The sequence below is a fragment of the Canis lupus genome, chromosome 3 (genome assembly GCF_003254725.2).
Source record: "Canis lupus dingo isolate Sandy chromosome 3, ASM325472v2, whole genome shotgun sequence".
In the NCBI taxonomy this organism is placed as follows: domain Eukaryota; kingdom Metazoa; phylum Chordata; class Mammalia; order Carnivora; family Canidae; genus Canis; species Canis lupus.
Window position 1 is genome coordinate 55,958,394 of NC_064245.1, and position 14,952 is coordinate 55,973,345.

General features: G+C 54.0%; 1 protein-coding gene across 1 annotated transcript; it reads left to right on the forward strand.

The window, feature by feature from the left end:
* The first annotated feature begins 4,025 nt into the window (after window positions 1-4,025).
* MEX3B (mex-3 RNA binding family member B) lies at window positions 4,026-8,460 on the forward strand. The gene is made up of 2 exons (XM_025438009.3): window positions 4,026-4,693; window positions 5,546-8,460. Exons 1-2 carry the CDS (start codon window positions 4,399-4,401, stop codon window positions 6,994-6,996), a joined length of 1,746 nt encoding a protein of 581 aa, XP_025293794.3. The 5' UTR covers window positions 4,026-4,398; the 3' UTR covers window positions 6,997-8,460.
* The last annotated feature ends 6,492 nt before the right edge of the window (window positions 8,461-14,952 follow it).

Here is a 14,952-nt window from a genome sequence, read left to right on the forward strand (position 1 = left end):
GTTTAGAGGATTACACAAGATGGCACGTTGTAAAGCATTTGGTAAACTGCCTGGCACACAGTGAGTGCTCGATAAATCTTGCCTGTGATTACTCAAAGTCATGTAGTTGTGGCTGGAGTCATTCGGGCTGCTTCCCAGAGACAGTTATTCACATACATACTTAAGAAAATTACACCTGGAGCCTTTTCAGCTTGGCTTACTCATTCATTTAATAAACACCGATGGGGTTCCTACTAGATACCATGAGCCACACTAGGCACTAATCTCAATTCTCACACCTTGTTTTTCTGAAAGCACAACACAAACGTCCCCACCTCTGGGAAGCCTTCCCAGGACTCCAGGCAGACCTATTACTCTCTGGGCACTCATCCCTGCCGTGTAACTGGCTTTGCACATGAGCAGGGCTCCAGGGGAAAGGACCCCCCTGCCATGTTCATTTCTGTACCATCAGCACTTTCTTGGGTGCCTGTAGTAAGGTATGTAGATACTCAATAATGTGAAGTGAGTTGACTGAAAGTGTGCATGTTTTCCCATGAGGATTTTAGCTGCTTTTGCCAGCTTTTCAGTTTGCAAAAGTGAGAAGGCTGTGTGCAAAATAGTTTGAGTTCTTTGGAAACCAGTACGAGATGGGCCCATTGTTTATCTTGGTTGTTTTGAGTAACTTTACCTTTTCTTATTTTATAACAACTGAAATTCTCTATAATATTACCAGATCACGCTCTTCAAGCTTCTGTCTTGCTAAAAAAAATAAATAAATAATAATAATAATACAGCCACATCAGGGAAGTCCTTAGGGAATGTGTCCTGTATCAGGAAAAGCAGTTAAGCTCTGAGGTCCTAAAAGAGCCTGGGAAAGTCTAGCCAAAAACTACGGAGTTGGGTTGTATTACCTATTTTAAAACAGAACTGGACTTTGCAAGTTTTATCAGGTCTTGGCTTATTAAATCCATTCACTGAGAGTTAATTTTTCCAGATTGTAACTTGTACGATGGCATTCAAGTGTCAGAAAATACCCTGACCAGTCAGTACTGAACTGAGAAGGTAAGAAGAGGCTGTAGGTAAAGCACCAATCTACCCATATGTTTGCTTAGTACTTTGTAATTTACAATGAGTTAGCTTTCACCATCATTATCCATCTGCTAAAACAACCCCCTGAGGTAGGTGGGAAGCTGGATGCTGGCCTCTCTTCGTAGGGTAGGAATGCTGAAGCAGGGCTCCACTGGGAATCAGATCTGTGAATCGTCATAGCTCCTGCTACCATGTCCATCATTTCAATTTCGTGGGTGTCTTCAGAAAACGATGCCACGTTTGCATAAGTTTTACTGAAGCATTCTGGTCTATGGAGTGTAACCCCAGGCTACAAGGAATGTCATAGGCTCCTTGGGGTTGGCAGCTTTTCATGAATTCCTACGTTCAAAGTTTCAGTTCATCCTCCATGTGCGTTAAGATGTGTGATTTCATTGGACATGTGTAAGTAGAGCCAAGTACAGTTCCTGCCTCCATGATCAGGTCGTGGAGAAAGATACCTGTCACCTATGCAAAGTGTCACAGTCACCTTCGTGGAGATGACCCAGGCACCCCGGGGATTCTGAAGCATGCAGTCTTCCCATCTGAAATCCCAGCACGGCAGGTAGCAGGAGAGGATGTGTGCAGGCCCATTCCCCAGCACAAGCAACGCTGGGGAGGAGGCCCCCCCCCCCTTTTACCTGTGTACAGGCCTCACCAGCACTGGATGGCTGGGCAACAACTTTATTTTCACCGTGTTATTTGAAGAAAGAAACCTCAGTTGGCCCAAGAGGGAGGCTGATACATTCCTAGAAACAGAGCTGAGAGGCCAGCAATAAGCCTGTTGTGCTGGCAGGATGCAAATACCTGGGCCTCTGGAGTGCTTTTCCTGCCCGCCCTGGTGCTGTCGGGCCCTGAGTGAGGCGCCTGGACCGGCCAGGACCCTCTCCACCCTCAAGGCACTCCCTCCTCATTCACAGATTAGTGGGGCTTGAGTCCATAAACCAGGTCAAAAGACAAGATTCCTCCGCTGGAGTTCTAGGTGGTGGCTCTCTGGGAGGACACAGCACCCTCCCCCACCCCATCCATCATTCCCTTTGAAGAAACACACACGCACACACTCAGGCGCAGGGACGCGGACATAAACATCCTGAGGAAATAACTACTGGAAGTGGCTTCGAAGCCTCATTTCCCCGAGGAAATAATCAGCACCTCTTCCCCAAGACAGCTCCAGGTGAGCAAGAAGGGAACACCTTCCCGCGCTCCCAAGTAAAGGCATCAGCCCAAGGGCCCGATGGCCAGGCGCGTTCGCGTCCGCTGTCACAGTCAGTTCTCCGAACTCGCGAGGCGGCCACGGCAGGCACGAGTTCCCCCACTTCACGCTCGGCACCCCGGAGCCCGGGCGCTCACGCTCCTCCCGCAAGGAGCGAGCACCGGGGAGCCTCCGCCCGCGCGCCCCGAGCTCGCCCCGCGGCCCCGCCAGGTCCCCCGAGGGGGCCGGTCCGCGGCGGCGGCCACATGGCCCCATTGTCCCGGGCGGGAAACCGCAGCCCCGGCCGCCCTGCGGAGCGGCCCGCCGGCCGGGCGCGGGGGCGCGGAGAGCCCGGGGGCGCCGGGAACAAAGGAGAGGAGCGCGCGCGGGGCCGAGGGGCCACCGGCCGGGTGGCGGCGCCGCGGGGCCGAGCGCGGGGGGACGGGGCGGCGGGCCCGGGCCCTCAAAGCCTCCTTTCTTCTCTCGCGCTCGGAGGCGGCCCCGGCAGGTCCGGGAGGGGGCGCCGCTCGCCGTGCCCGCCGGCCGGGGCGCGCCCTCCCTCCGCCGCCAGCCCCACCCCGAGAAGCGCACAAAGAGCGGCGGGCGGCGGGCTGCGGGCGGCGGGCGCACACCTCCCGGCGGGGCGGGGCGGGGCCGCGGGAGGGGCCGGGGCGCGCTCCGTCCGCTCCCGCCTTAAAGGGCCCGCCCGTTCCCCGCGCGCACCGCGCATGCCCGGCCGCGGGGCGGGGAGGGACGGGCCGGCGGCGCGCGCACGCCCTCGCTGCCCGCCGGAGCCATGGCCGGCGTCCCCGCGGTGGCGGCGCGGCGCTCGTGCACGTGCCAGCGCCCGCGGGGGCTCGGCCGGCGCGCGGGGCGAGTGCAGGGCCCCCGCGCCGCGCGCTCCGGGGGTCGGGGGTCGCGGGTCGTGGGCCGCAGGGGCGGGGGGGGTGGGCGGCCCCGCGCCGCGGCGGCTGCCCGGCTGGCCCAGTCGCAGGGTCGGGGCCGGGCGGACCGAGTGCCGCCCGCGGGGCGCGGGGCGCGGGGCTGCGGGCGCGCGCGCCGGGAGCGATGCGGGCGGGCCTGTGCCTTTGTGTCGCCTGCGCTCCCGCGCAGGTGGGCAACCCGCGCCAGGAGCCGCTGTGTCCGAGCGCAACGGGACCTCGAGTCCCACTCCCCGCGTCCGGCCGCTCGGACCGCCCTGCGGGGCACACAGTAGCCCCTCCTCCCAGCGGCACCGAGGGCTCCCGGGGCGGTCTATTTGGAGACGCTAACGGGACTTTCTCAGGACCGTTCGCTTCGGGCCGGCCGCCGGCCGCAGAGTTGGGCGCGTCCCCTGGTCCCCGTCAGGCGGGGGAGCAGAGCTGGGGACAGGCCGTCCTCGGCCGGTAGGTGCGCGCGAGGGTCCCGAGCCTGCCGGTCCCGCATTCGACAACAAAGAGAGGCGTTCGCGGCGGCGGGGGAGGGGCGCGGCCGGGCGGAGAGCGGGGCGGGCTGCGGCGGGCGCGGGCGCGGGCGCGGGGGCGGGGCGGGGCGGGCGGGGGGCGCTCGCTCCCGGCTCGCCCCGACCGCGGCCTCCGCCCGCCCCCGGCCCGGCGCGCGCCAATCGCCTCCCCCAGCGATAGTGTCAGTAGCATTGTAGTGTCAGCTCCCGCCGGTGACGTTGCGCCTCCCTCGTCCCCCTCCGGAGCCGTCTGGCTGCAGAGGCTCAGTCAAGAGGCGGGGAGGAGAGGAGGAAAAAGCGCTGAGTGAGGGCGGGCGGGCGGGCGGGCGGGAGGAGAGGAGCCGGGGAGGGGCTCCTTAAAGAAACGCTGCTGTCGCTCGCCTGCTCGCTCCTCGCTCGGCATTGTGGCCAGCCAGCCGGGCACTCGGGGGGCACGCGCGGCTGCCGCTCGAGCTTTGCCCCCGCCCCACCCGCCGGCAGACCTGGCGTGGGGACCCAGGCGGGGGCTCCCGCGGCCACTGCCCGGCGCGGACCGCTCCGAGCGACCCAGTCCTCCCGGCGCCGAGAAAGGAGCCACGGAGCCCGCGGCAGCCGGCCGGCCTCCCCGCCCCTGACCGCTCGCTTCCCGGCTGCCTTTGTGGCCGCAGCTTCTGGCCGCCGAGCCGAGGGCCGGCGGGGGCGCGGCGCGCACGGCCGAGCGATGCCCAGCTCCCTGTTTGCAGACCTGGAGCGCCACGGCAGCGGCGGCGGAGGGGGAGGCGGCGGCGGCGGCGGCGGCGGCGGCGGCGGCAGCGGCGGCGGCGGCGGCGGCGGCGAGACCCTGGATGACCAAAGAGCCCTGCAGCTCGCGCTCGACCAGCTCTCCCTGCTGGGGCTGGACAGTGACGAGGGCGCCTCTCTGTACGACAGCGAGCCGCGCAAGAAGAGCGTGAACATGACCGAGTGCGTACCGGTGCCCAGTTCCGAGCACGTCGCCGAGATCGTGGGGCGCCAAGGTGGGTCCGGCGGAGACGGGGAGCGGGAGGGGCAGAGGGTCTCGGGCCGCCGCCCCGCGGGAAGGGCGCGGGAGGGCTCGGGATCCGCGGCGCCCGCGAGCTCGAGGAGAGAGGAAGAGCCGCGCGAGGGGCCGGCGCCCCAGACAAAGAAAGTGCAGGCAGGCTGTCTCCCGGAGCCGCGCCGCTGCCTCGGCGGGATGCGCTCCATCCTGCTAAAATCACTGCCTTCTCCCCTAGCGCCCCCCACCTAGCCCACCCCGGGAAATAGAATTTAAATACAAGATGCTTGGGGGAGGGGGCCTTTGATCGGTCCTTTGGGAGGGGGAGGAGGAGGAGGGAGCATCGGATGGGAGGAGGATTCTGGATTTCTGCAGAGCGGAATGGAGCCCAGAGGAGGAACAATGGGTCCCGGGACTGCCCCCCCCCTCCCATCAGTCCCCCAGTTCTGGGGCATCGCGGCTTCGGCCGTCGTCCCCGAACCCCTCCGCCGCGTCTCCAGGGCGGGACCGCGCGCCCCGCTGGATCCTAGCAGCATCTCCCCAGCTGACTTTTTCTGGGATTCTCGGGTTTGCTCGGGACGACTGCAGTCACTGGGGGAGGGCCGGGCAGCCAATGGGCTGTTCCTCGAGCGCCTCGCGGGGGGAACCCGCTTCCCGGCCCGTGGCGTGGCCCGGGGTCAGGGAGGGAGCCGCCCCCTTTCCGCCCAAAGCGTGTCCTGCCGTCGCGCAGCCCTGGCCGCGGGCGGTCCCGGGTCCCCGCGGTTACCCCGGGATAATGGGCGTGTCTGTCTCTCTCTCTCTCTCTCTCCCACTCCACCCCCCTCCCACCCCCCACCCCCGCCCTGGCTCCCAGGTTGTAAAATCAAAGCGCTGCGGGCGAAGACCAATACTTACATCAAGACCCCGGTTCGCGGGGAGGAGCCTGTCTTTGTTGTGACGGGCAGGAAGGAGGATGTGGCCATGGCTCGGAGAGAGATCATCTCTGCGGCGGAGCACTTCTCCATGATCCGCGCCTCGCGGAATAAGAACACGGCGCTCAACGGCGCAGTGCCCGGGCCGCCCAACCTGCCGGGACAGACCACCATCCAGGTGCGGGTGCCCTACCGCGTGGTGGGGCTCGTGGTGGGGCCCAAGGGCGCGACCATCAAGCGCATCCAACAACAGACGCACACGTACATCGTGACGCCCAGCCGCGACAAGGAGCCGGTGTTCGAGGTGACCGGCATGCCCGAGAACGTGGACCGGGCTCGCGAGGAAATAGAGGCGCATATCGCCCTGCGCACCGGCGGCATCATTGAGCTCACAGACGAAAACGACTTTCACGCCAACGGCACGGACGTGGGCTTCGATCTGCACCACGGGTCCGGCGGGTCCGGCCCCGGCAGCCTCTGGAGCAAGCCCACCCCCAGCATCACGCCCACCCCCGGCCGCAAGCCTTTCTCCAGCTACCGCAACGACAGCTCCAGCTCGCTCGGCAGCGCCTCCACAGACTCTTACTTCGGCGGGGGGACCGGCGGCAGCGCAGCCGCCACCCCGCGCCTGGCGGACTACAGCCCCCCCAGCCCCGCGCTCAGCTTCGCGCACAACGGCAACAACAACAACAACGGCAACGGATACACGTACGCGGCGGGGGAGGCCCCCGTGCCTTCCCCCGACGGCTGCCCGGAGCTGCAGCCCACCTTCGACCCGGCTCCCGCTCCCCCGCCCGGGGCGCCCCTGCTCTGGGCGCAGTTCGAGCGCTCCCCTGGCGGCGGCCCCGCGGCGCCCGCGTCCTCGTCCTGCTCTTCGTCCGCGTCTTCGTCCGCGTCGTCCTCCTCCGTGGTCTTCCCCGGGGGCGGCGCCGGCGCGCCCTCCAATGCCAACCTGGGGCTGCTGGTGCACCGGCGGCTGCACCCGGGCGCCAGCTGCCCGCGCCTGTCCCCGCCCCTGCACATGGCCCCGGGGGCGGGCGAGCACCACCTGGCCCGCCGCGTGCGCAGCGACCCGGGCGGCGGGGGCCTGACCTACGCCGCCTATGCCAACGGGCTGGGGGCGCAGCTGCCCGGGCTGCAGCCGTCGGACACCTCGGGCTCCTCGTCGTCGTCCAGCTCCTCCTCCAGCTCCTCCTCCTCGTCGTCGGGGTTGCGGCGGAAGGGCAGCCGCGACTGCTCCGTGTGCTTCGAGAGCGAGGTGATCGCCGCGCTGGTGCCCTGCGGCCACAACCTCTTCTGCATGGAGTGCGCCAACCGCATCTGCGAGAAGAGCGAGCCCGAGTGCCCCGTGTGCCACACCGCGGTCACTCAGGCCATCCGCATCTTTTCCTGAAGGCAGCGCGCGTGCGCGCACCCGGCGGGGGCAGGGGGCCCCTCCCCCGCGGCCTCGGCGTCCTCCCCCAGCCCCCCAGCCCCCCAGCCCCCCTGCCCGCCGCCTTGGTGCCCCACTTTCTCCTCCCTCCCCCACCCCGCTCACCGCCCCACCCCCGCCCTGCTCACACTCTGAGATCCGAGAGGAGCTTGGAAAGCTGTAGTATCCGCTCGTTTTTTGTTTTTTGTTTTTTGTTTTTGTTTTTTAAAGTAATTTTTAAACAAAGGAACTTGCCAGGATATCTGCATCCAGAGTCCTATAGCCTGGGAAACCCCCGAACCACCTGAAATGCATGCTCTATAAATAATAGGAACGGCGACATTCTAGTAATGATAGTTTTTACACTGTACTTCATAGGAGGCTTCCAAAAGAAGAAAAACCCCACAAAGTTTTCCATTTTCTTTAAGTAGGAAAAAAAATGAACAATAATGATTATGATGAAGATGATAATAATAGTGCTTATGGGATGTGTGGACTGTTTTAGTGTGTTCCCCTCTGTGGCTGGGTTCCTACGATGCTTATTATAGAACACAGTGGATCCTTTCTGAATGTTTGGAAGGGCCAGGAGTACCTGTGAAACCAGGATACTGCAGCTTTATAAAAGTTAAACAAACTGTAACATATCTCTTATATATTAAAAAACGTTTAAAAGTTTTAAAAGAGAAATTGCATTAATACAGATTGAAGTATTTTATTCTTTTTTGACTTGAAAAATTATATTTCATATTGCAAAGATGTTTACAAGTATTTTAATTTAAGTTCAGTGAACTTTTTTGTAGCTGGGTTAAATCTTTTTATTTTAGTATGGCCTTATGGCAAAGAACACTGTATTATTTTAATAACCACACAATCGTGACGGAATTACAAAACCATAAAATGTGTAATGTTTTGAACAGTATTCTGTTGGGATGGAGATTTTATAGGTTCAGACAAATCTTCTAGAAATGCTTCACCCAGCATATTTTCTATTCAGTGATATAAAGCATATTTTATTCTATATTATTACAAAAAAAACGGAAATGTATAAACATGTCAAAAGGAACTGTTGATGCTTTCTAACATTTGTATAAATAGAATTCAGTGCAAGCTACAAAAATTCTGTTGGGCCACTATAGTTTTAGTATTTCTATTTTAATACATTTGTTTACCACTTGTTTATGTATATGTAGGTGACGTTACTTGAGCTTAAATGTACTTTACTGAGCAAAGTTTAAAAAACAAAATATATTTTATTTTATGATAAAGGGCCTTTAACCTCATGGTCAAATACTAATATTATATTTGCTGAGACAAGATTTGAAATTGTATCAAGAGTTTTATTTTTCTGACATTTAAAGTTCTACATAATAAAGGTAAAAACTTAAGTAATGGTGCTACTTCATTTTTTAAGTATTTCTATATAAATAAAATATTGAAGAAAATCTATCTTGTGTGGTGAGTTGGTTTTTGGTTTTGTTTTGTTTTGTTTTAAGCGCCTTGGAGTACACCTGTGTAAATCACTCTTAAGTGACAAGTGAAAATGTGTACATTCCAGGCATGTTATGTCAGTATTTTATCAATAGAATGGGCTTTCGAATAGGCCAGAGCTGTGCTGAGCTGGATGTACAGACCACGGGTAACAGTATTTTGTAAGAACTGCAAGTTCCTTCTAATCAGGGCTTGCTTTTCCCTGAGAAGTGGTGGGCATGGAGCCTAGGGCCCCTGACACCTTCAGGGGGCCCCAGGAAAACGTTTAATTTCTTTTCAAATTAGAAGAAAGAAACCCCCACAGGAAATGAAATTATTCAAAGGGAATGTTTTAATTTTCAGGTCCGCAAGAACCTATTAATTAAAATTTGCCTGAAATGCTAAGAAAATAAAATATGAAAGTATTTAAAGTTCTATCAAAAGTAAATTTTAACGTAGGTATTATTATGCAGGAAGAAGCCTGCCAAAGCAAAAGTGCCTGGAGTCCAGCAAAGTTAGAATCCCACCCAGCGGGACCCCTGGTGGGGGGGCGGGTAGAGGGGGCCTAAGGGCTGTGCCTGCTGGTGTAGGTTTCCACTGAGGGTCACTTCCCTGGGAGAAGCCACCCAGTGACAGTTTCCGCTCTCAGAGGACCTAGCTGGATTTCAGGACCCGTCTGTCTTAAGAGGCTTCTGCTGGGAAGGCAGGCTAATTGGTGTTGACAGGCTGAGGGTGTTAACTATTTGTTGTTGTTTGAGAGAAGTTTTTGTTTGCTTTTGGCAGGCTACACCTGCTCCCTGGCTGTGGGGTTTTGTCAAGCAATGGAGCCCTGTGCTTTCACTTGACCTGAACTCTTGTCTTCTAAAGAGTATTTAAAAATTGATCAGACCATGCCACTGAATTTCCAGCAAACTTTCCAGCTGAGCTGCCCCTGGGGAATGGTGTCTGCCCAGATTGTGGCAGGCTTTTGTTTTAATCTGTGCTGATGGGTAACATTTAGCAGGTGAGTCCAAACAGTGGGCTACAGTATATATTGGTGGTGGTTCCTCTTTTCCCTTTGTATTAATGTTTATTTTTCCAGAAATTGAGTCACATCATAGCTCCTGATTGGTTTGGTTTAAATGCTGCCAGTGTGAAGGCAAGAGGCTGGAATCCGGAGTGGGAAGGGAAAAAGGAGTGGCCCAGCTTGGGAAATTTCTGGCATCGTCTCCAACTCTGGAACGTTCCCAGTCGGCGTTTACCTCCTCTCTTCTCCCTCAAGGACTGGAGGTTGGCCGAGGCCTGGCAAACAGCAATATTCTAGTCCAATTCCACCTTTCCTGCTAGCTGTTCGGAAATGCCTAGAACAGAACCAAGATTCTTTTTACACTTACTTCTTTACCAGTGTAACTTTGCTTTTCTGCTTTGGCAGAATGATTACACAGAAGGCAAACAAAACCCAAAAGCCTTGCCTGAGCTTCTTATGGGCTCTTACATGTAGAGGTATCTTGTGGTCCATATACTGCTTTGGAAAAAAAAGGTCTTGAGGCCGCTAACATCCCCTTGGATGGCCTATATTTCTTTGCGGTGAGAAGCTCCCTTTGTTGACATGAAGTTTGGGGATGAATTATTAATAAATGTTGGTTTCTTAAGAGAAAGAGCTTTCTCTCTTTTAGACCATTGGTTTCCCCTGCAGGGCAGGCCCTTGTCACCAGCACAGGTTGTGGAAAATGCTCATGGTATCAGATGGCGTTAGCTTTTGATCCAAGGCAAGCCCTCTGTCCCATTCCCCAGATACCCTGAATGACAGCCCCACGTGGAGGTGTTCACTGGGTGTGGAGGTGACAGTCCTCCCGCCGGAGAGGTGAGAGATGCCCCGTTCATGCCCTGAGACTGGCAGCGCCTTCCCTTTCTGCTTTTATACCCCTCTGAAATCTTTCAGCAACAAAAGGCCAGCAAACAGACATCTCTCCCCGCTCCCATTTGTGTACACTAATGGTACGAAATCACGGGGGTGATTTTGCACTCTCCCCAAATTTAGGCAGTCTCTGGGGACATTTTTGGGTATGACACCTGGGGTTACTCCTCTTGGCATCTAGGGAGTAGTGTCCAGGGATGCTGTTAGATGTCTTACAAGGCACAGGATGGAATTAATGTGGCCCAGGGTGTGAGAAACCCTGATGTAGACAAAGCAAATGTATCTTCCCTGCTGTTTATTCACTGCCTTGAAATTGGTGATATTCTATGCTGAGTGAAGTAAGTCAGTCGGAGAAGGACAAACATTATATGGTCTCATTCATACGGGGAATATAAGAGATAGTGAAAGGGATTATAGGGGAAAGGAGGGAAAATGAGTGGGAAAAATGAGAGAGGGTGACAAACCATGAGAGACTCCTAGCTCTGGGAACCGAACAAGGGGTGGTGGAAGGGGAGGTGGCCCGGGGGGGATGGGGTGACTGGGTGACAGGCACTGAGGGGGGCACTTGACGGGATGAGCACTGGGTGATATGCTATATGTTGGCACATTGAACTCCAATAAAAAATATACAACCCCCCCAAAAAAAACAAAACAAGAAATTGGTGATATTCTTCTGATGTTTAAATGCATAAAGATTGACCCTCAGCCATCTTCTGGTGGGATTATCTACTAGCCAGGGTAGCTCCAGTGACATCAGGAATATGGGGAGGGGGGCTGCTGGGGGAGCACAGCTGACGCCTGAGCTCTGGGGAGCAGAATTCAAGAACTCCTTTATGCACCAAACAGGGCTAGTTTGCACCCGATCGATGAGCAATACCGCTTGCATGGAATGTTCACAGCACTTTCTGTCCCGTTCTCTGCCGTGATCCTTCCCACGGCCGTGCAGGAGGCACCACTGACAGCTTACTGTGCCTATTTGTGGGAAAATGCAAATACTCGCAATGCGGTCCGAATGAATGCAAACCTGGCTTTTCTCAGGCTTGTGCTCCTTCTGCTTCGTCAGGGCGAAACCAGGTTCTGGAGAATTCTGGGAATGGATTCGGTGCCAGCAGCCTTTCCCTTTTCCCTGTTTCCTGCGTCTGCCTTATCCTACCACAATTGGCTCTTGAGAAAAGCCTCGTTATCTTCAGTGGCCTTCAGATATGAGGCAGGCCAGTGCTTTTATCTCTTAAGCCTTATCTTTCCAAGAAGTGTGGACAAATTTGCCCCCTCTCACGGGGGTCTTGAGCCTGCAGGCCAGTGTGGCGCTGGTAGTAGCCGCCCTTAAAGCTCAATGGAGAACAAGGTAACTTGGGAAGAGGTGGAATTTGTATCAGTGTCGATGACTCTGACCTTGAGAAGGTCATTCCCGAGTAGCTAGGGAACACGGGTCCTTCTAATGCGGAGTACTGCCCACCATTTGCCTTCCTCCCTCCCCTGATCCAATGGAAACCTGACTGTGCCCCCACTGATGATGCTTCAAGTGGTAAAGGTTATCCCCCCCATATGGCTCCTGCTCCCTCTACTTTCCAGGAAAAGGAAAGTGGGGAGGAGGAGTTAAGCATCCCTTATGTGCTGGCGACAGTTTATTGGGGCATCGCTGTGCCCACCCAGCCCAACAGGGTGACTATGAGTAAACCCATTTCAAAGATAAAAAGACTGAGTTGTTGAGAAGTTAAATGACCTACCTAAGACCACATAGTCATAAGCACTGGACTAGGATTCCACGTGAATCCAAAGCTCCTATCTTTACCGCTTCAGAAAAAATGGCTTTTATAGGAGGTATTTTCAGAAAGAGTGAGCACTCATTCATCACACAACGGTCAAGCAAGGGGATGATGGTTCTTTCTTATTGATAAGTGTAGTTGATTTGGAAAGTGGAGCAAGGGCCTCACAGCTCTCAGGACTCCTGGCCATGTGCCCGTGCTGCTGATGGGAAGTGAGAACACGAATAGCGCCGTAGAAGCACATGGGCCTTTCTGTGCCAAAGCCTTGTGATCTCTTGGCTGTTTTGTGACCAGTTGAACAGTGAACATTAAGCTCATTCTATAACATATTCTTCCCAGGTGCACACACACACACACACACACACACACAATTTGATGAGGATAAAATGAGTACAGAATACTTAAAAAAAAAAAAAAACTCCTTAAAAATGTCAACTGAACTAACTTAGTGACAAAAAAGGTGCCAAACCCCTGACTGAAAAGTAAAATGTAATCAATCCATTGTTTAGCCTCTAGGATGCGAAGTTCTTTTTCTGTTTTCTCCCATTGGCTTCATTACCTTGGGCATTCATCTGGAGCACATGTCTTCATGGGAGGTGTGGGTGGAAGACATGATGGGTCTGTGACTCAGTTTCCTCATCTGAGGGGAAGAGTGATGGCTCACATCATTCTGGAAGTGTCAGTCGTGCTGAGCCCCTCTTTTGGGCTTAAGGACTCCTTGTGCCTCCTTCTATGGCAGCACCGGCTGGTGTTTCTCACAGTTGTTTGTTTGTTTGGTTTTTTTTTTCACAGTTGTTTGTTTATTGGTCTTTCTGTTCCACTAGGCTGAGTATGCCTCAAGGGCAGGGGTTTCATCCTTCCATTTCTGAGCCCCCAACACCTGACACAGAGCCCACAAGGGTACTCAGTAAGTATCTGGAAAATTAGTGAGAAAAGGCTATTTTACTTGAAATAACCTACATGCCCATCACTAGGAGATTTGTTTATTAAGCTCTATAACCTACACAGAGTGGAATTCTAGATATTATAATAAACAGAATCATCACCTTGATGTCTGTAGAGGAGAAACCCAAAAGACAGGCTTTTTGTGAAAGCAAAGTTTTGCGTGCATAGAAAAGGTTCTGAGGCTATCGTGATAGGCACCCTTCAAGCTAGCCCTCTGTGATCCCCACCTCCCGATAATCACCCCCTGGGTAATCCCTCTCCTCGAGTGAGGGTTGGACTTTGTGACTTGCTTCTTCTTCTTCTTTTTAAAAAAGATTTTATTTATTTATTCATGAGAGACACAGAGAGAGGCAGAGGGAGAAGCAGACTCCATGCAGCGAGTCCAATGTGGGACTCGATCCCAGTACCCCAGGATCACACTCTGAGCTGACAACAGATGCTCAACCACTGAGCTACCCAGGTGTCCCTGTGACTTGCTTTTAATGAACAGAATGTGGCACATGACCCCTAAAGTTAGGTTATAAAGAAAACTGTGGCTTCTGTGCTGGCTCCAGCCTCTCAAACTGTTCATTCCAGATGAAGCCATGTCCCGAGGCAGCCCTGCGAGGGGTCTATGGGGTGAGAAATTGGGATAAGGGGGAGTCTCTGGCCATGAAGAACTGAAGTTCTCAGCCCAGGAGTCTGTCAGGAATTGGGATCAGCCGACAACCATGAGAATGAGCTTGGAAGCAGAGTCCCTAGGTTGAATCTTGAGATGAGACCACAGCCCTGGCCAACATGTCAACCACAACCTTGCGGAGACCTTGTCAGAGATTCCTAGCTAAGCCAAACCCTGATTCGTGAACCACAGAAACTGTGAGACAATAAATGCATTTTGTGTCAAGTGTCCAAGTTTCAGTGTAATTTGTTATGCAGAAATAGAAGACTATACAGATATGCAATTAATTGTTGAACAGTGGTCATTTTTGGGGAGTAAGATGGATATTTGGGGGTGATGACAGGACACTTGGCTCTGCCACTCTGTATAATTTGGGAAAATTACTAAACTTCTCTGCACCTCGGGTTTATCATTTATGCAATAGGGATGATAATAGTAATGTTATTACTATTAACAAAGTGTTGCACTGAGGAGCATTTAGGATAATGTGTGACCTATGGAAAGGGCATCTATCTATCACTACCTATTAATCCATACGTCTGATATATGGACTTTTTTTCATTTTATATCCTCATGACCCTTAGGGTTTTTTCTACCATGTCATTGCATTATTTTCGTAGGTCAAAAATAATTTGAAAAATTCAAAGTAGGAGGCATGAGTGGTGTTGGTCAATTTTACCTGAGTCGAATCTTCTACATCAGAACATTTTGATGGACAATGTACCTTGAAAAGTGATGCAATGCCATTATTTTATTTTGCACAGGAGACATTACACTTTTCAAAATGTTTTTATTTAACTGACCTCATGACGATCCCCTGAGGAGGTGGATAATATCGATATCATTATGGTCCTCATTTTACAGCCCAAGAAACAGAGCTTAAATACCTTGCCCAACAGGGAATCATTGGTGAAGTGGAGACTAGGGATTTCTGGAAACTGAGATCTTTCTAACCACGCCCTGCACAGATATCTGGAGAGCTTTTGCTTTCACAGAATTTTCAGAAGTGACTCCAATGTTTTAGGAGTACATTTAATATATTGTTAACTGAAAATATCTCACCCCACCACCATGAATTTAGAGTCCATAAAACCCATTTCTCATTAAAACCATGATAGTATTGCCTTACCATTCCTTCCAGAGTCCGGAAAGCACCTCAACAGTAGTGTATGACCCTATAAGAAAATGAGCGCTGAGAAGCTCTC

What these genes read in the sequence shown, in the direction of transcription:
- MEX3B (XM_025438009.3), top strand. Translation starts at nt 4,399, where the DNA reads ATGCCCAGCTCCCTGTTTGCAGACCTGGAGCGCCACGGCAGCGGCGGC. An exon ending in CGAGATCGTGGGGCGCCAAG is followed by an intron (nt 4,694 to 5,545) that starts GTGGGTCCGGCG and finishes CCTGGCTCCCAG; the next exon opens with GTTGTAAAATCAAAGCGCTG.